This window comes from Monodon monoceros, unplaced genomic scaffold, assembly GCF_005190385.1.
Source record: "Monodon monoceros isolate NGI ecotype Baffin Bay Population unplaced genomic scaffold, NGI_Narwhal_1 Super_Scaffold_16, whole genome shotgun sequence".
Lineage (NCBI taxonomy): Eukaryota > Metazoa > Chordata > Mammalia > Artiodactyla > Monodontidae > Monodon > Monodon monoceros.
The window spans coordinates 37,589,807-37,616,261 of record NW_021703772.1 but is presented as its reverse complement, the minus strand read 5'-3'; the positions used below and the strand labels follow the sequence as shown (position 1 = coordinate 37,616,261).

General features: G+C 40.2%; 1 protein-coding gene and 1 pseudogene across 2 annotated transcripts in view; one reads left to right on the top strand and one right to left on the bottom strand.

Annotated features, from left to right (window-relative positions):
- Positions 1–2,377: 2,377 nt before the first annotated feature.
- The window catches only part of RFTN2 (raftlin family member 2), a 60,909-nt gene continuing 36,831 nt past the window's right edge, over positions 2,378–26,455 (bottom strand). For both annotated transcript variants that reach the window (XM_029225903.1, XM_029225902.1), the window contains exons 9-10: positions 16,579–16,657; positions 2,378–3,920 (exon numbers count right to left, since the gene is read on the bottom strand). In XM_029225903.1, coding sequence (XP_029081736.1) covers positions 3,648–3,920; positions 16,579–16,657 — 352 coding nt within the window. In that variant the 3' untranslated portion in view covers positions 2,378–3,647. The remainder of the gene's footprint in view (positions 3,921–16,578; positions 16,658–26,455) is intronic.
- Positions 4,599–5,511, top strand: LOC114897172 (annotated as a pseudogene).

The window sequence follows — 26,455 nt, the reverse complement described above, 5'->3', positions numbered from 1 at the left end:
GGTGTTGGGCCCCTTTGGTATAGCCCTGTGAGGGTGGAAATCTAGGCTTTCCACTCAGTCTGTGCTGGTGTAGGTCCAGGTGAGGTCACAGGTTTTTCTGTGGTGGTGTTTGGCTGGAGTAGAACAGTTATTGTCTAAATATGTGCCGTCTTGCTAGGCTTTTCTTAGGGTTTTCTTGGTCTGCAACATTGGCATTTCCTGATTGCTGGTTTCTTCAGCTTCCAAGTCTGAGATACATGAGGCAAAAATAAAACCAAGAAACTCACCACTGGTCATCTTATGTTTATGTATAATCATTTGTCAGAACTGGCTCTATAAACTTTGGGCTATTGCACAAGTAAAACTCGCTCTCAAGGTATGATAAGTTGCTATAATTAATATTATTTAAATGGTTCTGATGGTTTGCATTTAGCTGGTTTGCATTTAGCTGGTTTTCCTACATACCCACCAGTGTATTTTGAATTAAAATGCTTAGTTATAGACTCTCCCCATTGCTAGCACCACTCCATTTCAGTGCTCACTTGAAATTTAGTCTTTCCATACAGGCTGCTGCTGGGGCCCTGAGGAGTTGAGAGAAGGAAATCCTTTTTAGTCTTAACGCTGAAAGAGCCACAGTCCTTCTAGCCTAGAGGGAATGGTAGCGAGGAGTTAAGGTAGTGAGGAAAGGCTGGGAAAAGAGACAGTTCCTTAGCTGTTCCAGAATGAAAGAAATGAAAATACAACTGGTATATTTACAGTCAAATATACAAACACCTGCTCCTGATAAAACAAATGATTTGGAGATGATAGTTGTGATTTGGACTCACCACAGCCCTGCCTCCTGCTTCTATAGGTGTCTGAAGGCTCCTGGAAGCCCTCAAGTCTCTTAAAAAGAGTGATATTTCTGTTGTCTTTAAGTGACATCGATAGAGCTGCTCCCCAGCTCAGTGGCAATTTCTCTGGTAATTAGGTGCTAAATGCTGTCCATGGAGATAACAGGTGACATTCAACCCAAATGGGATGGAACTAACAGGTGGTTATGGAAACCTAAGACAGAAGTGCCATAGATGCTGTACCAAGGGGAATGGCAGAACCTCACACCCACATCTATGATCTGCATATTTTTTCATCATCATAATTTATAGGTATTAAAAATTCACATGCCAGAGCCCCTAAGGAATTACACAGCGTTATGAAAAGAACTGAATGTACAACTGGTAGATAATGATAAGGTTACTCACATTTAACTTCTTAGGCATATAGAGTCCAAGTTTTGTTACTTTTTGTTTTTTAAAAGAGACTCAGAGTTACTTATATATAATTAAAATGCTCTAGAACCATTTGGTCATTATTTATTTACTATCATACAAATTTGCCACATAACTTAAGGGTAACTGTTGGAGTAACTGTTTATAAAATAGGTTTTAAGGGTATGACCGCTAAGTTTATTCTAATAAAAAGATTTTTTTAATAAGAAGAAATAACAGATTAGAAACAAATTGTGAAAAGAAAGTATTCTTATACAAATTTTTAAAAAATTAAAAGATTTCTGAGTTTTCCTTTAGTCGATATAAATTTCTTTCTCTTTTTTTTGGGGGGGGGTACGCGGGCCTCTCACTGCTGTGGCCTCTCTCATTGTGGAGCACAGTCTCCGGATGCGCAGGCCCAGCGGCTCACGGGCCCAGCCGCTCTGCGGCATGTGGAATCCTCCCAGACCAGAGCACGAACCCACGTCCCCTGAATCGGCAGGCGGACTCTCAACCACTGCGCCACCAGGGAAGCCTCTTCTTTCTCTGTTTTTAATACTTCAAATCCCTTCTTTACACTAACAGAATATACCAGAATCTCTGCCTGTTGTAGACCCTGGCATTGGGAAAAACTGTCTGATCTTTCTGAGTTCATTACCTGTGTTTCATAACTCATGGCATTTTGTGGGCTCCAGAAGTAGTATTTATTTCTACCAAAAATTCACCAACTCATGAATATGGAACTCAGGTTCATCTAAAAATCAAAACCAAAAGCACTTCTGCAAATACTGTTGATAGCTATTTCCATAGAATAATACTGAGCAGAATATTCTTCAGTTCCTTTATACCTATAAAGGTAATGCTTATGCACGGTAGAAGTAGAATAATTCCACGTCAATCTTACCAACAATTCATGGAGATCAACATAGTTTAGTTACACCATACATGTTTTTTGAAGTATGGTTGATTTACATGTCAACCATATGGTTGATTTACATTTACATAACAGATTTACATAAAAACTTTATTTATTTTTTTGGCCACACTGTGCGGCATGCAGGTTCTTAGTTCTCCAGCCGGGGATTGAACCCGTGCCCCCTGCATCGGGAGTGCAGAATCTTAACCACTGGACCAGCAGGGAAGTCCCTAGTTACACTATATATTTGATAACATGTAATACATATCTGTCATATGTGTAAAACATTATGAGCATTTGTGTTCAATAAAACAATAGCCCAATTACAAATGACATTTTATTATTCAAATGACTTTATAATGTCAACACCAATGCTAATAAAAATATATAATAGGCTGAACTCATCAATGGCACAGTTGTAATTCATTTGAAGTAAACCACATTTCAAAGTAAGCCTTTCATAGATAAATGAAAATCCTCTATTTTGTAAAATTTTAATCTTTACCTGTTAAAGGCTGGGCAAGGCAAAGGCATCCCTACTAGCAGAGCAAGAAAAGCAGAGATGGAACAGATAAGTCACTGTACACATTGCATGTGCTATGAGCACCTTTTTACTCCTGCAGGACTGAAAATTCTGGGTTTCCACATTCTTCATGCTTTAGCAATCAAAATAAAAGCGTAATTCATATCTAGGCTGATAAAAGACTTGTTTCCATTTAAAGTTGATGTTTCCCTTTTCAGACTATTTACAATTTAAAAGAAAGAAAATTAATTCTGTCTATTACGGTTTTTAAATATTGAGATTGTGGATTCTTCTCATATTGAATTTTAAGGGATGGTGCTTTGCTGTGTTTCTAGGCTATCAGACACAAGAAAGTTTAAGCTCAATGAATTAGTACGAGGTTGGTAACATGGTGACCCTTTAAAACCAAAGACATACAAAAAGGATTTTTTTTCAAAGAATATTTTAACAAATAAGGGTTTGCTTTGTACATACCTGCCATAGTTAAAGACAAAATTTAGATTAATTGTTATATTCAGGAAATAGGTACTTTATTAATTAGCCCTTTGTGTGTGTGTGTGTGTATGTGAAAGAGAGAGAGAGAGAGGGGAAGAATTTTCAGCTTAAGTAAGGCTCTAACTTCCTGAGAATTTTCTAATTAAGTGAAAATACTGGTTGAGATATTTAGTTGTCTTACCAGGAATTGTAAGAAAAGTATACCTTACACATTCATGAGACACTGAAGTACATTGGTTAATAACCTCATAAGACATCTGCTTAAACAGATGTTTTAGTTGAGAAAACTGTAAACATGATTCTAAATTTACAAATATGTTGGTTATTCTTCCTTGCCTGGAAGGTTGAGCCAAAGTTTATGTAGATTAGAGGAAAGCCTGAGTCTGGAAAAATTCAGAGTATTCCATAAATGCAGATAAAGCAATACAATAAAGTAACTTGGCAATTATTTTAATAATTATTTACAAGGCCTCTGTTCCTTCTTTGCTCACATACAAGTGACCTGAGTTACTCCATCTTCCTGGTCAAACTGTCCATCATCTATTTCCCGCAGGACACTGTCACTGTTGCTGAACCCGGAGAAGCTGCTGTGCTGGGCCAGCCTCTTCTCCTTCATCCAGCATTCTCGAGAAGGAGCGAGGAGGCGCGCCTCGGGCGGGCTCCAGCCCTCTGCAGGGTGTGACAGGGCCGTGTCCAATCCGACGCTCCTACTCGTGACTTTGCTCCTGTCTTCACCTTTCACGTGCCGGCTGCCTTTCCTCTGAAACACAAGAGATTGGCAATCAGGAGTTAAAAGAATGGGCGCCGTCTTGTCCCGCTGGTCTAGTTCCCTGCCCGCTTCTCTTCAAGGGCCAGCTCGGGCCGCCCTTCACGTTCCCTCCTCCCCGCCTTCCAAGCGAAGGTGCGCTCCCGTCTCTGTTCACACCACTTGGTGGCTTCCTGGCCCATCGTTCTCCTCATTGGCGGGTGGGCTGCGTGCCCCTGTCTGGGTCCTCAGTGACACCTCTGAGGAGAGGGACCTGCTGAGATCTTACTTGGGGGAGCAAAGCAGGTAGAGAGATGTGCTAAAACCTCCATTTTCCTTCTAGGTGTTTGTCGGGATCTGAGCAGCAGAAAAAGTGCCCCAGAGGCTACCTCTCCCCCATTTCTATAGGAATAGACTGCACAGGTGATTCAGACTGAGATCATATTGGAATAAGGGGCACCTTTCTAGGAGGAGCAGACCCCTCTCCTTGCCCTGCTACAAGCCGCTTCTGCCTGACACAGTGGGATTGCTCAGCAGCGGGACCAGCTCCTTCTGCAGACTGTCAGAGAAGCTGCGGCTATTTTCACTATGAAATATTGCTGAGGCCTGACCCCATCCTTAATGCGGTTCGCAGTAGAAAGACGTGGTCTCTGCCAAGGTAACTTAAGTCAAACTAAGATATCTAAGTCAACAGAAGGAGAGCTCAGGGAGAGAATTGTGGATCTTCAGACTCCTGATGAGACTACAGGGGCTTCTTTAATACTGATAACATCCTTTTGGCTCTCGGAGCAGCACCATGGCGGTCGGAAAGAACAAGCGCCTTACGAAAGGCGGTAAAAAGGGAGCCAAGAAGGAAGTGGCTGACCCATTTTCTAAGAAAGGTTGGTATGATGTGAAAGCACCAGCTATGTTCAATATAAGAAATATTGGGAAAACACTAGTCACGAGAACTCAAGGAACCAAAATCGCATCTGATGGCCTCAAGGGGCGTGTGTTTGAAGTGAGCCTTGCTGATCTGCAGAATGATGAAGTTGCATTTAGAAAATTCAAGCTTATTACTGAGGATGTTCAGGGCAAAAACTGCCTGACTGATTTCCATGGCGTGGATCTTACCCGTGACAAAATGTGCTTCATGGTCAAAAAATGGCAGACCATGACTGAAGCTCACGTTGATGTCAAGACTACCGATGGTTATTTGCTTCGTCTCTTCTGTGTGGGTTTTACTAAAAAACGCAACACTCAGATTCGGAAGACCTCTTATGCCCAGCACCAGCAGGTCCGCCAGATCCGCAAGAAGATGATGGAAATCATGACCCGAGAGGTGCAGACAAATGACTTGAAAGGGGTGGTCAATAAACTGGTTCCAGACAGCATTGGAAAAGACATAGAAAAGGCCTGCCAATCTATTTATCCACTCCATGATGTCTTTGTTAGAAAAGCAAGAATGCTGAAGAAGCACAGGTTTGAATTGGGAAAACTCATGGAGCTACATGGTGAAGGTAGTAGTTCTGGAAAAGCTACTGGGGACGAGACAGGTGCTAAAGTTGAACGAGCTGATGGACATGAGTCACCAGTCCAGGCATCTGTTTAAAAATCAGACTTTTAATGGTGACAAATAAAGATCTCATTTGTGATTAAAAAAAAATACTGATAACATGACAGATATTAGATCATGATCATATACTCAGGCACAAAAGCTGAGTAAGGATAAATAAGATAAAGATAAAATTTAAAAAACATGTAAAAAGCCCAGTAATTTCCCAGATTACAAAGAGTTTATTTGCTTAAAGCTCATTTATATGTTAGTTGGGAACTAGGATTACATTTTCTCAAATGTGAGAACTAAATTTACTCAAAAAAAACTCAGAAAAATATATAGAAGTCAGATGCCTAGGCTAGTCTTACGAAAGTTTGTTAATCCATAGGTTTCTTGAACTATAGTGTATAAAATAGAAATGCATGGACTTTCCCTGGCGGTCCAGTGGTTAAGACTCCATGCTTCCACGGCAGTGGGTGCGGCTTTGATCTCTGGTCAGGGAGCTAAGATCCCGCATGCCGTGCGGTGGGGCAAAAAATTAAAAAAAAATAAAAGTAAAAGGATTTCATACTGGCTTTCATGGCAAATATACCATGCAAACAGCTGTATTAAACTGAATTTTGCGGGCTACTGTGGAATGTAATCACTGTTGATGGCACTGTTTGTATAGGAAGATGCAGGCCTCAGTGTGTTGCTTTGAAAGGAGTGTGTTGGCAGCTCATCTTTTTCTTGGCTGAGTTACTGGAGTCCTTGGACAAGTTGAAAGGAACAAGTCTGCAGTGGGTCCTGCCTCAATAAAGGCCCACTCTCACAGCCCAAGTCAGACATAGCTTGATGGTAGGGACATTTTCATTTGCATTCATCAAGTGCAAGTCTCAGATCTCAAATCTTTTCCCTTTGTATTCCCATTCACCAAATGTACTGAATTTAATACAAGCAGTGGAACCTGACAGACTTACTCTCAGGGTAGAGGATTTGAGAATGTCTCATTCTCCCTGGCATGGGGACCCTGGTCAGTGAGGATATAGCCTTTTGGCTGCAGGCAGGGCTGACCGGTACTGCTCCTTTCTCAAGCCTAGCTACTGGCTCCTTTCCCACAGGCACAAAGGATGCATTCACTCCTGAATGACCTCTCCTGTTGACTGAATGAAATGGGAAGGAGGGGGAGCCTGGGAGCACTTGGCAGCCTGGATCTTTCCTTTTTCACCAGCCCCAGGGCCAAAGGTGAATTTTGCAATAAATTCCTTCTTGTACATCAGCCAATAGAGGTCAGCTCTCACATACTCAATGAGAATTTTCTTAATAAAAATTGGGTATTATTCAGAATAATAAGATAGTGACAGTAATTCACTTTTAAATAAGTATTAATAAGTAAACAGCCACTAAAATTTAAATATTAGAAGATGACAAAATACCTAACTCTATAAAAGATTTCAGAACAAACTCTTCTTTTTTTACCAAGTGACTTTTAATAAATACATGTTCAGCGATGATGTCGCCTCCCTCACTCTACATGAAATAATAGCTTTTCCAACAAATCAAATTGCAATGTTCTTATAACTTAGAGTGTAGGAGACTGAAGCCTGACCAAGTCCTTGGAGATCATCTACTTTATTCCCTCATTGTACAGAGGTAAGACCCAGAAGGAAGATGGTATTTGTCCAAGGTCAGGGAGTAGCTGGCTTTGAACTGGAGCCGGAGTGTCTTACCTTATTTTTTTCACATTATCTGCTCTGCAAAAATATGAGTAGATTTGTGGTCAAAGATTTGTATGTTTCTCAAATAAAAGTTTCCAATTACAAAAATAGTACACGCTCAGTGTCGAAAACCAGGCAAAAATAAAGAAAAAAGCAAAACCCACCCACAATCCCATCTCACAGAGATACCACTGTTTAAATTTGGCATGTTTTACTATGTATTTGCATATGCACACGTGGATGTGTACAGCTAGCTCACTTTTGCACTTAACACTCACTATATTTTGAGTATTTCACTATGTCAATGAAGAGATTTTTCATGCAACATTGCCAGACTTATTCATATAGGTTCTCACTTTCTTCTGATATTTTCACTGTAGAATGAGAGCAGATTCTACCAAGAGTTGCATGCAGATCTAATGCTACCCTTCGATAAAATCAATCAACTTCTGAGAATCATCCTCATTTACTAAAAATGAATGACCCATTTCAAATACACGAGACTCAGTGACAAACCAGTTTCAGTTAGGCTGTCTTACCAATGTATCTTTCATTTTCCACTGTTGACATCTTAAAAACAAAAGTAAAAGAACAAAGTCAGAATTATACCAGCAATCATAAGACTTTGCATTGTCTTGGACAGTGTTATGATGGATAGAGTGGAAGAGTAGCTAAAAAATATGGTTTATAAAGTAATAAAAACATGGAGTGGACATTCAGGATTTCTCTTCCTTGTGTGTCTCAGGGTTGAAAGAGGAATAGGAAGCCACTGTAAGACTAAGTGTGACTCCAGTACCAGTTAGAAGAGTCTGAGCTTTTGAATCATGCAGAGAAACCCCAACCCTTCTTGCTCACAGAATATGTTCCTGAGTCATCCAAGCTTGGGGCTGTCAAAATCATTCAAACCTGGGAAGGGAAAAAGGTGTCGTGGACAACCATCTTTCCAGCTAGCTTTCCTATCCACCTTCCTCTCTACTGCAGTGTGGGCATGTGACCCAATCAGATCCAATCAGAGTCCTTCCCTGGGATTGCTATATTGACTCTAGGATAAAGAAGTTCTTTCTAAAAATTGAAGTATAATTGATTTACAATATCATATTAGTTTCAGGTGTACAACAGTGATTCAATATTTTTATAGATTATACTCCATTTAAAGTCATTATAAAATATTGGCTATATTCCCTGTGCTGTACAATATATCCTTGTAGCTTATCTATTTTATACATAGTAGTTTGTACCTCTTAATCCCCTACCCCTATCCTGCCCCTCCCCCTCCTTTCCTCTCCCCTCTGGTAACCACTGGTTTGTTCTTTATATCTGTGAGTGTGCTTCTTTTTGTTATATTCATTTGTTTGTTTTATTTTTTAGATTCCACATGTGATAACATACAGTATTTGTCTTTCTCTGTCTGAGTTATTTCAAGAAGTTCTTTCTTTTTGATGAGGTGGCCATACTCACCTCATAAGAAGCCCTCTGCACATACATATGTAGAAGCTGAAACAAACAGAACATCCTGGGGCTGTTGAATCTCTGGAATCAGTCCCTGAGGCACTGTTTTTGGTAGCTGTCTCTTTGATATTATGAGCTATGCCAGAATCCTTCCCACCTAGAAGCCAATAAATTCCCTTATGGACATAGGCTAATCTGAGCAGGGTTTCTGTCCCTTACACCCCAAGGGACACCAATAAGTCATGTGGAAACAAGTGTGGGTGGCCCAGAAGAGGGCTGCTCTCCAGCCTGAACACTGCCCTATGGCTGCAGTTGATCCCTCGTCCCTTCTGCCCACACCAGTAAGAAGCCCATTTGCTTTGAGTGAAAAGCATTCCCTAGATGAAGGACTTCATTAATGATAAAAGCAAAATGCTTTCATTTTTATCTATACATGATGCTCTTTGAGGTACCTGACATCTTCTATTTATACTGGCACCAAATTAGATTTCACTTGAGGATACTAACGGCTAGTGAATGAAATATGACCCTATGACTTTCCAATAATTTCAAATGACTGGGAAAGTAAGAACAAAGTTTGATTAAATAATTATCTTACCATGCAGTAAGGAAAGAAATTAATGTATATGTTAAATATTTCTTAGTATTCATGTGATTTTATTTTTTTATTATTATTATTTTAATTTATGAATTTATTTATATTTGGCTGCGTTGGGTCTTTGTTGCTGCACACAGGCCTTCTCTAGCTGTGTCTGGGGGGGGCTACTCTTTGTTGCGGTGAGCGGGCCCCTCACTGCAGTGACTTCTCCTGTTTCAGAGCACAGGTTCTAGGCACACAAGCTTCAGTAGCTGTGGCATATGGGCTCAGTAGTTGTCGCTCGTGGGCTCTAGAGCACAGGCTCAGCAGTTGTGGCGTACGGGCTTAGTTGCTCTGCGGCATGTGGGATCTTCCCGGACCGGGGCTCAAACCCAGGTCCCCTGCATTGGCAGGCGGCCTCTTAACCACTGTGCCACCAGGGAAGTCCCCATGTGATTTTATTTATAGTTACCTTCAAAAGATCTAATTCAGAACATTTCTGTGACTGCAGCTCCTTCACTTCTGGGTTTGTATTAGAGAAATTATTCAATAGATGTGCCCAAGAAGTCTTTACCACTTGAAATCATTCGTTTTGAGATACATTTTAAAGATAGGGAAATAATTTGAATGCAAAGCTTCTCTAAAGGAGAAAAACAAATGTAAATTGGAACCATTTAAATTTAACTCCTGTCTCCCAGGGTCTATTCTCTCTATCTTTCTTTTAATAACAGAACTCTGCACCCACCTCACCACCAATGCCTTGCAATATTTAGCTGGGCATGTAGTATTTCACTATGGTACCAGCACATGGTTGCCCCAATTACATTTCCCAGCCTCCCTTGCAGATGCTTGTGGTGACATAAAGTTCAGGCCAATGGGATGTGAGAAGAAATATGTCTGTGTCTTGGGGGTCAGTGCCTTAGAAGCATGCCTGGAATTTCCTACTTCTTGCTGGCTGGACACAGCAATGAGTGAAGAAGCAGTCCTGGGTCCAGAGGCAGAAGCCAAATGTTGAGGGTGGCAGAGCTGACCAGTCATGAGGCAGAGTTTTGCCCACCCTGGATTGCCTGCCCATCTTTAGATAATTATGAGAGAGACCCTTCTGTTGTATTTAAATCATTCTAATTGGTCTTTTTGGCATAGCATCTTAGTAACTAATTAGTTACCACTTAATAACTAACAGAAAAAAAATTTTGGCAACTAATGCTTTTTAGCTTAATTTTTCCCAACTTTCCAATTATGAAAAATTTCAAATATACAGAAAGTTTAAAGGATACTACAATGTACCTAGTTCAAAACTTGTTAATATTTTGCCATATTTGCTTTATATATATATAAATATGAACATATATATGTTCATGTGTGTTTTTTTGAACGTCAAAAAGCATCAATGCACTACATTCCTACATATTAGCTGAAGGTATTTTTTAGCTGGAGAAAATGGAGGGTCATTAGGAGTTTCTGGATTTTTTCTTCAGTTTCCTCCTCCCAACCCTGTGGTAGGTACTAACATTGTCCATTTTACAGATGAGGACACGGAGGCTTGGACAGCCTGGCAGAAGCTGTTTGTACACACACACACACACACACACATACACACACACACATACATACACACACACACACACACACACACACCCCCATTCCCTGGAATCCCTTTCATGGTTTGTTGTCTAACCCTAAGAACACCACTGGATGGAAACCCTACTCTGAGTCAGTGGAAACTAAATATTTTTAAATGACCTGTTGTTTCTTATAAATAATTATCAAAGGGAAATGGGCTGAAGAATTTAACTGAAATAAAGATTTTTAGGTAATAGAAAAATCTGATGAGTTTTTTACTTGAGTCTTCAAAGAAACAGAAAAGTTAAGAAAGAAGATCTTGGAAGAAAAATTGAGAACATTTAATAGATGGAGGTAAAATCCTGGTCAGAGTCTCTTACCCTGCTTAGCATAGCTATCACTTCCTTGAGTCTATCAAGAGCCCTCCCCTCAAAATAAAGAAAAAAATTTTTAAACAGATAAAAAGAAGAGCAAGATAAAAAGAACCTTGCTTTCGGGTCTTCCCTGGTGGTGCAGTGGTTGAGAGTCCGCCTGCCGATGCAGGGGACACGAGTTCGTGCCCCGGTCTGGGAAGATCCCACATGCCGCGGAGCGGCTGGGCCCGTGAGCCATGGCCGCTGAGCCTGCGCGTCCGGAGCCTGTGCTCCGCAACAGGAGAGGCCACAACAGTGAGAGCCCCGCCCCGCCCAAAAAAAAAGAACCTTGCTTTATTTATACTACAGAGCCTCATGTAGAGGAAATGGAGGTTAACAATCTCATTATACTTCATAAAAATTCCATTATCCGAGGAGAGTTTTTACTGAAAGACAAAGGTATAAAAAATATAGCCTATGTGATTTATAAAGCATGCAATCTTTCATAACATTTTTATTTTATTTTTAAATTAAAAAAATAAAATTATAAAGCAATCTTTTAAATTTTAAATTTAAAAGTAAATATGTAAAAGTGTAAAGTTCTATGAATTTTAATACATGTGTATAAATTTGTGTACAAATCACAATCAGGACACAGAACAGTTCTATTATCCTGCTCAAAACCCCCCATGCTATCCCTTTATCACACCCTTCCCCAAACCCCAAATCCCTGGCAAGACATGATCTGTTATCCACAGTACAGTTCTGTCTTTTTGAGGATGTCATATAAATAGAATAGCACAGGGACTTCCCTAGTGGTGCAGTGGTTGAGAGTCTGCCTGCCAATGCAGGGGACATGGATTCGATCCCTGGTTTTGGGAGATCCCACATGCCTCGGAGCAACTAAGCCCATGCGCCACAACTACTGAGCCTGTTCTCCAGAGCCCGCGAGCCACAACTACTGAGCCCACACTCCGCAACTACTGAAGTCCATGCGCTCTAGGGCCCAAGTGCTGCAACTACTGAACCCGCGTGCTGCAACTACTGAAGCCCAAGCTCCTAGAGCCCGTGCTCTGCAACAAGAGAAACCACTGCAATGAGAAGCCCACGCACCACAATGAAGAGTAGCCCCTGCTCGCCACAACTAGAGAAAGCCCGCATGCAGCAACAAAGACCCAATGCAGCCAAAAATAAATAAATAAATTAATTAAAAAAAAAAAAAAGAATAGTACAGTCTATAACCTTTTGAGACTGGCTTTTTTTTTTTTTTTTTTTGACTGTGCCATGCAGCTTGCAGGATTTTAGCTCCCCAGCCAGGGATTGAACCCAGGCCCCGTCAGTGAAAGTGCCAAGACCTAACCACTGGACCACCAGGGAACTCCCTGAGACTGGCTTCTTTTAATCAGCATGCTTTTTGAGATTAATCCACGCCATTGTGCATATGAGGAGTGCATTTGTTTTTATTTCTGAGTAGTATTTCATTGTATGGAAGTACCACAGCCGTTTATCCATACACCTGCTGAACACATTTGGATTTTTTCCAGTTTTTGGAGATTATGAATAGAACATATAAACATTTATGTGTAGCTTTTTGTGTGAACAAAAATTTTTATTTCTCTAGGGTAAATGCCCAAGAGTGGGATCGGTGGTCGTATGTAAGTGTGTGTTTAACCCCATAAGAAGCTGCCAAACTCTTTTCCAGAGCAGGTGCACCATTTTGCATCCCCACCAGCAGCGTGTGATAGTTCTGATGGCTCCTCATCCTTGCTAGTTCTTAGTACTGTCAATATTTTTTAATCTTAGTCATTCTAGTAGATGTATGGTAGTGCCTCATCATGGTTTTCATTTGCATTTCCCTTGATGACTAATGATTTAAATGTTTTTTTATGTGCTTATTTCTCATCTACATATCCTCATTGGTTAGATGTCCAAGACTTTTAACTATTTTTTACCTGCGTTGTTTATTTATTTTTTAAGTTTTGAGAGTTCTTGATACCTTCTGGATACAAGTCCTTTGTCATATACGTGATTTGCAAAGTTTTTTTTTCCTCCCAGTCTGTGGCTTTTCTATTATTTTCTTAGTGTTATTCACAGAGCAAAAGTTTTAAATTTTGATAAGATCTAATTTATCAATTTTTTAAAATGAATTATGCTTTTGGTGTCATGTCTAAGAACTCTTAGCTTAGCTCCAGTTCAGAGATTTTCTCCTATTAATTTTTTTCTAAAATTTTTCTAATTTTACTAAAACAAACTATCTTTCAATAGCTTAAAGAAAATTGAGGCAGTAATTGGGAGTATAAATATTTTGAATTGATATTTTCCGTATTTAAAAAAATTCTCAAGCTATCTAGAATATTGTATAAAAACATATTTGTGGACTATAAACAAATTCCAAACGTAAAGGTCTTTATAACTTCAGAAGAAAAAATTCCAACAATATGCTTTCTTCATCATGTGATTCTCAATTCCCTCCCCTATACAGAGGCATGAAATGGCTTTGCTTAACATAAAAGTACTGTTCTATGTTGAGTGCAACTGACTACAAAAAGTCTTATATATCTTGACATTAATCTCAGTAAAAGAGAGAACTTTTTTTTTCAAGGGTTAAACCCTAGATCAGTTTCTACCAGCCCGTGAAATTTATCATTTTACTGAAAACTCATTAACGATCCTAGGGCAATGTTTGTAATTGTATCAAATTTCCACCAACTGGTTTTTAGAACTAAACACCTTTGGGCTTCCCTGGTGGCACAGTGGTTAGGCATCTGTCTGCTAATGCAGGGGACACGGGTTCGATCCCTGGCCCAGGAAGATCCCACATTCCGCGGAGCAACTAAGCCCGTGCGCCACAACTACTGAGCCTGCGCTCTAGAGCCCATGAGCCACAACTACTGAAACCCACGCGCCTAGAACCTGTACTCCGCAACAAGAGAAGCCCCCACTCGCCACAACCAGAGAAAAGCCTGCGCGCCCAACGCAACCAAAAATAAAATAAAATAATTTATGTTTTTAAAAAAGAACTAGGGACTTCCCTGGTGGCGCAGTGGATAAGACTCCACGCTCCCAATGCAGGGGGCCCGGGTTCGATCCCTGGTCAGGGAACTGGATCCCGCATGCATGCAGCAACTAAGAGTTCAACTAAGGAGCAACTAAGCAGCCCACCTGCCGCCTAAGAGCCAGTTCAGTCAAATAAATAAATAAATAAATCTTTAAATAAATAAATAATAAAAAAATAAAAAAGAACTAAACACATTTGAAATAATCCTTTGAAAACCTTTTTAAATGAAGCAATACCCTTATCAGCCCCTCCCAAACAACAACTGATTTCAAGGTACAAGCAAAGGATAGTGCCATTACAGACCTACAATACATAAAAATTTTTTTCAAGGCATGTTATAAATGTATAACTTTCACAAAATATATATGAGATAGCTAAATTAACTCTATGGCAATACTGATAGTCTACTACCTTCTCGAGATAAAATAACAAATTATTTCCACTAGAGAGAATTAAAAGAATTTACAAATTGGTTTTCTATTATAGCTATTACATACTTCAGCTCCAGACTGAACCACCTACATGTTCTGCCTTGAAATAATCTCAATATCCTGAGATTTCCTGCTAGGAAAATTAAAGATTTATCAAAGGAAGAAATAGTAAATCCGTTTAGAAGTAGAATTCTAAGCTATAAAATATATTACTCCTGGGCTTCTCATTGATGAAAACTGACCATTTATGTACTTCCTTACTATTATATAAATGAGCCAGAAATTTTATATTACAATGGATATAAATATAAAGATTACCCAAAGAAAAGCTACCACTAGACTACTGAATGGTATTTAAAGTTAAACAAAAAAAGCTCAAATATTTTCAGGGAATCAGAGAACTGATATCTAACCCTAAGAAAGGAGACCATGAAGCAGCTGAATTTGGGTCTTATATCTTCACAAACACCAATTCCAGGGCCCTCAGTTAGTCAAAATCCCATGAGGCTGTGAATTCTGTTGATCTTTCTCAAAAATGATGGCTGTGTGCAGAATGTTTAAAAAAAAAAAAAGAAAGCAAAAAGAAAAGGCTGTAGCATGGTGAGAAGTTGCTTTGGGGAAGGAGAAAGAAGAATGAAAACCTTTTCTGGCCATTCTTTACATAGATCCACCTTGCTTCTTCTTAACCGAATATTTCTTAATGAACTCGTGAACTTGAGCCACTCTCACCGGGGTTGGGAGGCCCTGCTCACCTGTGGGCTCTAATCCAGTCTTTCTAAAATCTGTGTACTTGATCACTCTGCTCTCCTTCCGTGGGAGGAATATCCTATCCACCTTTCCACCTCTCTACCTGCTTACCTATGGAGCCAGCTAGAGTCTTTCCAAAATTAATGTGAGACAACGTAGCATGGCTGCATTACATACACTGTCAGTCTATCTTTGCTAGTTTAGAAAACTTTAAAGTTTTCTAAAACAGTATTTTCTTGATATACAGAAAAAGAATCACTTCAAATAATTTTCTGGTCTATTTGCAAACTTCCTGTTTTGAAGGTTATGCTTTAATTAATTAATGCACAGGTTGCTTCATTCAATGATACTATTCTAGGTGTGCATCTAGTAGGGGTCTATTAAGGATAAGGTGACTTGAGGCTCAGTATAGCCCTTCAGCAAAGGGCTGAAAAATTATGACCTTGAGGAGACAATACAAAAGTGCTGTCAGAAGTCAAGATAGACAAGATCTCACAGATATCACGCACATTCACTTATAAGGCTTATAACTGTGGAGAGGAAAAAACTTCTCCTCTATCGTCTTATGTTCAGTCTCTCAGACCAGCAAATTAAACTAAAAAAAAAAGATTAATAGGAGAAAAGGTTTGTTTTGGATGCACATGGGGGCTGCACAGAGAAGTGAAAACCCAAACAGGCAGTTAGACCGGGAGATTATATATCATTTTACAAGGGGTGATAAATTGTGGTGAAGTGACTAGACAAAGGAAAAGGGGTTTGGGCTTCTAGGGGCAGTAGATTGTGGGAAGGCAAGTATTTGGGGAAACTAAGGGAAAAGAAGGCTTTAGTAAGGTTTGTTTGTGGGGACTACAGTCTGTGTTGTTTCCAGTGATAAGAGTCATCTCTGGTACAGGAGAGGGAGGCAACTTTACAAATGGAAATTTCTGTCACCTTTTAAAAGGGAAATTTATGCTCTGCTTTTGTCAGAAAGGGAGAGGGTAGAGAGGTCCTCCTGTGTCTGCTGTTTTTTAATTGCCTTTAGCTCAAAATAGTAACCCTTATGCCCAAGTGGCATATTTTAGAGTAATATTCTGATCCCCTTCAGAACTGTCTCACATGCCTGTTTGCTGGCACATTTCCCTTGTTATATGCTGGTTCAGAAGACTGTTTCCTTATCAACTCCACACTTCCTCATCTGTTCACCATTTAGAATTACAAAGAGAGTTTAAGGATTAAATGCTTCAGTGTAACATTTAGTTCATAAAGCATCAATTTTACTCACTTCCGGTGTTTGAGTGGCTGAATTCCACATAACTGGTCTCTGAAGGAACACAACCTGCTTTGTAGCCAAATTCCCTTCACTGCAAATTAAAACAATAGCATTAGTATTTGTAAATTAGTAATTCTCTCTATATTTCACACTTGGTTAGAATGTTCCCCATGTGTCCTTTGTAGAATAATCTTCTGATCCAACAATAATTAGGAAATATGATTCTATATAAGTTGCAGCAGATAAAACAGGGGGAAAAAATTCCCTGAAAACTAAATATGGTCGTTACAAAAGACATTTTTTTTTTTTTTTTTGCGGCACGCGGGCCTCTCACTGTTGTGGCCTCTCCCGTTGCGGAGCACAGGCTCCGGACGCGCAGGCTCAGCGCCCCCTGCATCGGCAGGCGGACTCCCAACCACTGCGCCACCAGGGAAGCCCCACAAAAGAAAATTTTAATGTTTAAAGCTTGTCATCTCACTGTGCTAACATACTTAGTTTCATCTCTTTGTGTCACCTCCTACTCTTTATCAACATGTGTATTTCTGCATGTCTATAACTTCTGCCTATTTGCATTCTGTATTCTATGCTTATCCTTTTTCTTGTTTGTACAGTAGGATGATATTCTTAATAGCTGCATGATATCCCAAAGAATTAAGATACCAAAATGTACTAAGCCTTTCCTTTATTATTGTAAAATTAGGCTGTTTCCAGTTTTCTGCTAATTATAAATAAGGCTGTTATAAAAATATGTACAGTCTTCCTTATTCTTTATGACTTATTTCCTTGAGATAAATTCTCAGGAGTGGGATTATTAGGCCAAAAGGGTATGATTTAAGCTCCTTGGTATGCACTGTCAAATTTGTCTCATAAAAAGAAGAGACCAGTGTGGGCTGCCACGTGTGAGAAATTTTATATACACTTTCCATTGAGGGACTTCAGCCACAGCTATTTTCATTTTCAGATGCTTCTTTGTAGTCAGCTACTCAATATTCTCCTTATTTAACTACCATCATGGCAAATTACCCCTTGCCAAAGACTACTTGGGGTTTGGATTTCTCTGAAATGCTTTTCACAGAATCTCCATGGATTTATGGAGAGGAGTGTCTGTAGTTAATGTTGCTCAGTTACGACTTTTATTATGCAAAAAACCCAAACAAAACCTCACTATTAGCTGCATTTTATGCTGAGCTCCTTTTCTGGAAAACAAATGCAACATTGAAACTCTGGCCCTAGTGGTCAACCCCACACAATTTGAAAACCCCAAACTTACTGATACTATTGAATTTTGAGAAACCGCAAATCTTCCCACAAAGTGGTAATGAGAGACTGCTTCTTTTTTATCTTTATTTTTAAAAGACTGCTTCTAGTCTAATCTTATTTTAGTTTGACTCAATCTCTGATTAGAAGAAAAGACTTGTTATGAAATATATCCTAACTTTTGGGAACAACTTGAATCATCAGGAGACATCAGTTATGACACAGGTAGGGACTAGCGGTGTATAGAACAGGCTGGTTTATTTGGGAGGCTGGGAGGACACTTGAAAGGGCAGTGGCTTTGGAACCAGATGAGCCCTGGGTTCAAGTCTCAACTCTACTGTAAAACAAAGAATGTTGCCCACCACCCAGTTCTACAAGAATCAAGTCATTAGCCACTGCAGCCACTAACCTACAATTCACCGTGAAAGGAATTCCGGTGAAGGCACTCGGTTCTCTGGAAAAACAAGCCCTTACATAGCTAGAAATATTTCAGGAGAAATTTTTTTATGAACCTGGATTCTCACATCTTCCCATACTTAGAAAAGATCTAACGTCATTAACTGAGATACCTGCTCCTCATGACTAACCTTCCACCTGATGTGTGCCTGATTGCACGTGACCCTTCTCCAAAACCACAAATATATACTGACCTGCCCGCCTCACCTCTTGGGAACAGTTCCTCAGAGCTCTTTGAGAGACTGTATCCTGGGCTAGTGTCCTTAGTAAGTCCCCAAATAAAACTGAAACTCACAGCTCTCATGTCATGTTGGGTTTTTTTTTTCCAGTTGACACTACAATAGCCGACGATACCACCTCATGGCTGGTGACTTTGGCAAAGTTTCAAAATTCTCTTACATTTCCTATCAGGGCCTTTGTGATGGTTAAACAAGTCAGTGTGTATGAAGAGCCTCTACCGTGCCTGTCACTGGAAGGAGCACAGCAAATGGGATTTTCCTCCAGTTCCTCCATTCGTTTAATGAAATGTGGGGTGGGTTAAGTGGGAGGAAAATATCTCAGAATTAAGAATATCTTCCAGAGAAAATAGTCAAGGGAAAGGGGACACAAGAATAGAGAAGACAAAAGGCTCCCTAGGTCTTTTTACCTCTGCGAAGCTCATTGACACTCAGTATGAATCTTTTAAGATTTAGCTCTTCCTTCTCCTCACAAAACGTATTACTCAGGCACATCAGCCTATAACAACTCTAGCTTACAGAATTTTATGTTAATTAAAAAAAATTAAAATGTTCCATATTATACCCAAATTTAAAAACAGTTCACTCCTTGCCTCCCCCCATTGCTTCAGTGAAGGGAGAGATTTCTTAAACAATACACCAAAAAGGGTAAACATTGATATATTTGCATATTTTAAAATTTAAAACTTCTGCTAATCGAAAGACATCATAAAGAGTAAAAAGACAAGCCACAGAATCAGAGAAATCATTGCAACACACGTAGCAAATAAGTTTCATCCAACATCTATTTAAAAACTCCTATAAGTACAATTTTAAATGTGGGCAAAAGATTTAAACAGGTACTTGACAAAAGAAAAATCTCAGTGGTCAATAGACATATGAAAATGCGCTCAATTTTAGTAGCAATTTGGTAAATACAAACTAAAACCACCCTGAGATCATACTATCTATACAGTTACCAGAATGACAAAATTTAAAAGTATGACCAATTTTTTGTTGGAGCAATGGGAACTTTCACATCCTGCTGGTAGGAGAGTAAGCTGCAATATTCAACTTGGAAAGAGTCTGGCATTTGTATCTAATAAAGCTAAAGAAGTGCCCTGTGAGCCACCAATTCCACTTCCTGGTCTACACCCTTGAGAAACTCATACCTACACACAACATGGGTAAATCTTACAATGCTTTTTTTTTTAATTTAATTTTTAAAATTTTATTATTTTATTTATTGAAGTATAGTTGATTATATGACAATATTATGTTAGTTTCAGGTGTACAACATAGCAATTCAATATTTTTATAGGTTGTACTCCATTTAAAGTTACTACAAAATAGTGGCTATATTTCCCTGTGCTGCACAATATATCCTTGTTGCTTATTTGTTTTATACATAGTTGTTTGTAATCTTACAATGTTAAGTGAAAGAGGCAACATGTGGAAGAATATATATAATTCCATTTTAAAAAATTCAAAATAGGCAAAACTAAATCGTACTGTTTAGGGATTCAAAGGTGAGTGGTAAGACTATTAGGCAAAATAAGGAAGTGATTATCTTAAAAGTTGGGGTAATATTGCCTCTGCGTGAAGGGAGTGGGTGTGATAGGGAAACACATGGGGTACTTCTAGGGTGCCAGCAATATTCTCTGTCTTGCCCGGTGGTAATTACACAAGGGTTTGTATAATTATAATTATGCACATTTGTGTTTTATGCACTTTCTATATGTGTGTTTTGTTAACAAAATTGTTTTAAGAGTATATGTAATGCTGATATGTAGGAGAATGGTTGTGGATTTATACATGATAAAAATTCTCCCTCCCCTTTTACATTTATTGTTTTGGTAAAATCTGTCTTGAATTCTATTTTTTTTAAATTGAGGTATAGTTGATGTACAATATTATATAAGTTTCAGGTGTACAACATAGTGATTCACAATTTTTAAAGGCTATACTCCATTTATAGTTATTATAAAATAACTTGGCTATATTCCTTGTGCTGTACAATATATCCTTGCAACTTATTTATTTTATACGTCGTAGTTGTACCTCTTAATCCCCTACCTCTATCTTGCCCCTCCCCCTCCCCCTCCCCTTCCCCCTCGCCCTCCCCTCTCCCTACTGGTATCCACTAGTTCTCTGTATCTGTGTGAGTCTGTTTCTTTTTTGTTAGACCTATGAGTTTTAAATTAGGAGAGGTCTTTAAGAATTCATTCACCTGTACCTACTTTTCCTTGAATATATCCTGCACTTTGCTGACTCTGCTATGTGCTTATGGTTGCCAGAAAGAGGAGATACTTTGTGGTATTCATACTTCCACTTTACATCTTCTGTGCTCATAGCAGACATCATTAACTGATCACATTCTTTTCTGCTGATCCTGGTTTTAGAATCCTTGTTTTTATGGTGTTTAGGCAGCCACTACCCACAGACCAGTGCTACTGTGTGAGATGACGCCTATTTATTGTTCCTGGTTAGCCCTATCTGCCACCAGAAATATTCTCTCTAAAACTACTTTTGGAAGCTCTATTCTTTCTTAACGGTGCCTGCACCTCGGACTTCTCAGCCTCCACAGACCTCCTCTCCTCTTTCACTAATGTCCTCTACCATATTCACCTGCCTTACACTCAACTTTTTTCATTATTGCTTCCCCAAGGAGCCTTTTTATACATTTTCTCCCGAATTCCTTCCCCTTGCCCCATAAAATTTTAATAACAAAGATATGCCATGTATCTGTCTATGTACTGTGACCTTTTGGAGAGCCACAAACCTTTGTAATATCTAAGATTTTTTCACCTCCCCCATAACCAGTTTTCACCCCCTTGTGGTAATGTCACCTCTATTAAGAATATATGCTCTAGACCACTGTTCCACATTCGTTATTTGTGACTGTATTGTCTCTCCAAGTAGATTATGAGTTCCTGGAAGCCAGGGTCTGCCCCTTGAGCGGGTAAAATATTGCCTTATACATACCAGGCACTCAATAAATATTTGAGTTGAACTGAAAGAACTTTGTTTAAAATAAAATGCAAGAATGTGAATCGGTTTGAATACAAACTGAGTTGGTTTCAAATGAGTGGCTTATTTGCAAGTGCTTAGTCACTTGTGAAATAAAAATCTTATAAACAGATTCCATTTATGGCTTCAAAATCCATTAGACTAGAGAAAACAAAATTGTTAGGTTAATTTGTATTTTCTGATTAGTTTTGCATCATCTTATACGTTAATTAATTGCCATGGTTTAAAACTGAGTTCCCTTACTGAGTTTATGATTAATTTCTCTCCCCAAAACTTCATTTGTTTTCTTGTCCCAACCCTGTTCCCCTCAGGATTGAGGCATATCAAGGAAAGGGGCAGGGGGGCTTCCCTGGTGGCGCAGTGGTTAAGAATCCTCCTGCCAATGCAGGGGACGCAGCTTCGAGCCCTGGTCCGGGAAGATCCCACATGCCACAGAGCAACTAAGCCTGTGCGCCACAACTACTGAGCCTGTGCTCTAGAGCCCACGAGCCACAACTGCTGAAGCCCACATGCCACAACTACTGAAGCCCATGTGCCGCAACTACTGAAGCCCACGCACCTAGAGCCCGTGCTCTGCAACAAGAGAAGCCACCGCAATGAGAAGGCCGCGCACCACAACAAAGAGTAGCCCCCGCTTGCCCCAACTAGAGAAAGTCCGAGCCCAGCAATGAAGACCCAACGCAGCCAAAAAACAAACAAACAAATAAATAAATAAAACCTGTAAAAAAAAAAAAAAGAAAAGGGGGTTGAAACCAAGCAGGACCCTGTGGGGCCTTCTCAGGTACAAAAGCCCCTCTGTGTCCCCTTTTTCTTGTTTGTAGAACAAAAGGCTTTAGTTTTCTAGGTCTTTCCTGAGTTCTAAAGATCAGACACAAGCAGTTAAAGATCAGGACAAGAGGCACAGGACTCTTAGTTCCTCCAGAAGGGATATCTCATGCATATCTTTAAGTTGTTCTGTAGAAATTAAGACCCCCCCACCCAGGTGGAGGATGGTGGCCACATGCTGACCACAAGCAGGGAGACCCCAGACTGGTTGGAACCAGAAGGTTGAGATTCCCAAAACACCGCCCTGTTACCTCACCACCAACCAATCAGAAGGTCCACGAGCTGATCATGCACCCTACAATCCTCTCTCCTAACGCTGTCTTTAAAACCCTTGCCTGTGGGCTTCTCTGGTGGTGCAGTGGTTGAGAGTCCGCCTGCTAATGCAGAGGACACGGGTTCGTGCCCGGGTCCGGGAAGATCCCACATGCCGCGGAGCGGCTGGGCCCGTGAGCCATGGCCGCTGAGCCTGCGCGTCCGGGGCCTGTGCTCTGCAACGGGAGAGGCCACAACAGTGAGAGGCCCGCGTACCGCAAAAACAAAACAAAACAAAACCCTTGCCTGAAAGCCATCGGGGAGTTCGGGTCTTTGGAGCATGTTCTCCTTGCTTAGCACCCTGCAAATAAACTCTTCCTTTGCTGCAAACATCCGCTGTTAGTTTGGCTTTCTGCACCATGGGCACATGAGCCCTTGGCTCAGTAACACAACTCAGAAATAAATGAGTAAAATCCTGCTTTTAAAATATGAAGTAGGGCTTCCCTGGTGGTGCAGTGGTTAGGAGTCCGCCTGCCACTGCAGGGGACACGGGTTCGAGTCCTGGTCTGGGAAGATCCCACATGCTGCGGAGCAACTAAGCCAGTGTGCCACCAACTACTGAGCCTGTGCTCTAGAGCCCATGAGCCACAACTACTGAAGCTGATGCGCCTAGAGCCCGTGCTCCACAACAAGAGAGGCCGTGATAGTGAGAAGCCCGCGCACCGCAACGAAGAGTAGCCCCCGCTCGCTGCAACTAGAGAAAGCCCACAAGTAGCAACGAAGACCCAATGCAGCCAAAAATTAAAAATAAATTTATTTTTAAAATATGAAATAAACTTTACTTTTTAAAAGTAGAATTATAAAATTAAATTTTAGCTTGCACCTTTGTAAGCTAGTCCTTAGTCACAAAGTTCCTTTGCCTTATGACCTTCATTTGTTTCTCAGTTATCAGTGCACGTGTTAAAGACAAAAAAAGGCAGTTCCACAATTTAGCTCCTCCCAACCCCTCCTCCTGACAAAATGTTAGAAATTTAAGTTCAGACAAAGAAGTGTGGTAACTAGAAGTATATGTAATAGACAAATTGACTATTTCTTAAAAAACGTGGGCCTTATAAAAATGCTGCTCACTGCAAGAATGCTACAAGCTTAACTCACAATGGAATTACATAATACTGTGTCCACAGAAGTTAAATTAGAAAGGGAAGAGACTGTCATGAAAATGGACCAAACGTGAAACCCTCGACTCTCCCTCTACTGTATATAAATAAGCAATTCCTGCCTTGGCTGCCACTTGGGACTTAGAGGAACTTATTTGTGCACTTAAGTGTCTCAAATAACTGCAAAGACTTCTAGTGCTTCTGAGCTGTGGTGACCACAGAGCTGTGGAGCCTTTTCCCTCAGGGGCTGCAGAAAATGGAAGAGGGGGCGGGGCGCCTGACACCACAGTGAGCAGAGGATTTTCTCTTTTTGTTGTTCACATCTTGTCCTTTATGACTAGAATTTTTTTTTTTTTGGCTGTGTTGGGTCTTCGTTTCTGTGCGAGGGCTTTCTCTAGTTGCGGCGAGTGGGGGCCACTCTTCATCGCGGTGCGCGGGCCTCTCACTATCACGGCCTCTCTTGTTGCGGAGCACAGGCTCCAGACGCGCTGGCTCAGTAGTTGTGCCTCACGGGCCCAGTTGCTCTGCGGCATGTGGGATCCTCCCAGACCAGGGCTCGAACCCGTGTCCCCTGCATTGGCAGGCAGATTCTCAACCACTGCGCCATCAGGGAAGCCCTATGACTAGACTATTTGATATTCTCTGTACAGTATAACTTGATTTATTGTACCAAAAGCCCCCGCCTTTAAATTCTGTCTTCTGAGATATAAATGAGGGTGTATACTTTTCTTCTATCTTGTGTTCTAAAATGCTTTCTCTTTCAATGTTAGGTTATAATTCCATATTTCTGCACGTGCATCAGAATCACCTTGTATTCTTGTTAAAATGCACATTCCCCCTTCCCTGCCCACCCCAGGTTATTACTGGGGAGAGGGGAGCTGATCTGAGGTGGCCAAACAGAGGGAACTTTGTCTTCTCCTTCCATTTTCTTCTGGAGATTATTTTAAGGTCAGCAATATTAGCTGCTTGTTCAGCTAATTTGATCCTCTACCAGATTTGCCCTGAAGAATTTAATGTAAATTTTCACCTTGATTTTTTTGAAAAGGATTGGGCCTATTTGTATAGTTAATTATATAGTGATAAGGATTAAAAAGGGATTCTGGCAAGTTTTCAGGGCAGATAACAATAACCCTTGAATAAGGTAGTGGTATCAGATTACCACATCTTGATGTTTCCATGGTAACACAGCTTTAAACCTCAGTGGTAGGATCTTGCCTAAGGTAATGGAGCCAACAACCTTAACCTAAAGGACACTCTGGGAAAACAACTTTCTGCAATCTGATAACAGGATGTATTTGTTTGTTTTTATTGAAGTCTAGTTGCTTTATAATACTGTGTTAGTTTCAGGTGTACAGACAGTGATTTAGTGTTTTTGTGGATTATATTCCATTATAGGTTATTACAAAATAATGAGTATGCGAGCAGATAGGGTGGTTGGGGGGGTCCCCAGAAAAAGAGAACCAGGCACAACTTTCTTGACATAAGAGAGGCCATTTTGTGATCTAAGCCTGGCCGCAATGCTTGCCCTTGAACAGGTCTCAGCAAATAATGACCTTAAGGGAAAAAAGGAATGCAGGAACAAATGAAAAGCAGTCATGAAACAAGAATTCAGCAACAAAACAGTCCTAGGTCCTCCTCAAGGGATGTCCATAACAATCTTATAGAGATCTTTGAGTTCTGCAGGAACTAAGGCCCCACCCAGGTGGAGTATGGTAACTACAGGCTATGACCTCAGCCTGGTCAGAACCTAAGGAATGATGACATGGACCTTTTCTGACTCTTGTGACGTCAATCAACTAAAGCTTAGACTCTGGTTAACCTTCCCCCCAATTCTATGCAGAATTCTCCTCTGCTCCAGCCCCTTCATGAACACACATGTACCCTTAGCTTGAAACTCCCCTAGTTTTGCTGTTCGGGGGAACACTGCTTTGGGAAAGATTCCCCATGTTCTCCTTACTTGCTGCAAGTAATAAATCCTTCCTTCTCCTGATCTTGGCTTGGTTGTATATTTTGGCTTGACACCTACCAGTTTTCGGGTAACAGGTATAATTCCCTGTGCTATACAGTATATCCCTGTTGCTTATCTATTTTAAATGTAGCAGTTTGTATCTGTTAATCCCATAAGCCTAATTTGTTCCTCCCTCTTTCCCTCTTCCCTTTGGTAACCACAAGTTTGTTTTCTATATCTAACAGGATATATTTGCGTAAGGAAAGAAATGAGAGGAAAATACATTACGTAGAGACCATTCAAGTTATGGCTTAGGTGATAGAAGAGTAGAAAAAATTGAAATGACTTAAGACATTATTGTTTTATATGAGTCAAAAATATTTAAGGAAGAAAGTTTTCACTGGCAGTAGTTCTAAGTTATGTTTTAAGACATGTGGGCCCAAAAAGAAAGATGATAACATTAGTTTCTCTGGGTATGAGCATAACGTGTAAGCATGTATCTTTATAGCGTCATTATTTATTTCTGTCCCTTTTATTGGCTTGTAATACTCAGTGATGATTTTGTATACAGTGAACTACAGTATTGACATTTTCTGAAATATCCTGATTTAGGACAGGCCAAGCCATCATGCTTTTACAATTGGCTTCAACTTCTTAGGGATTCTGGTTCTTCGAAAGGATTAAATCCTGTCTAATAGCTCTAATTTATTAGCCTAGTATGCACAGGCCCTGCATTATCTTGCTTAATC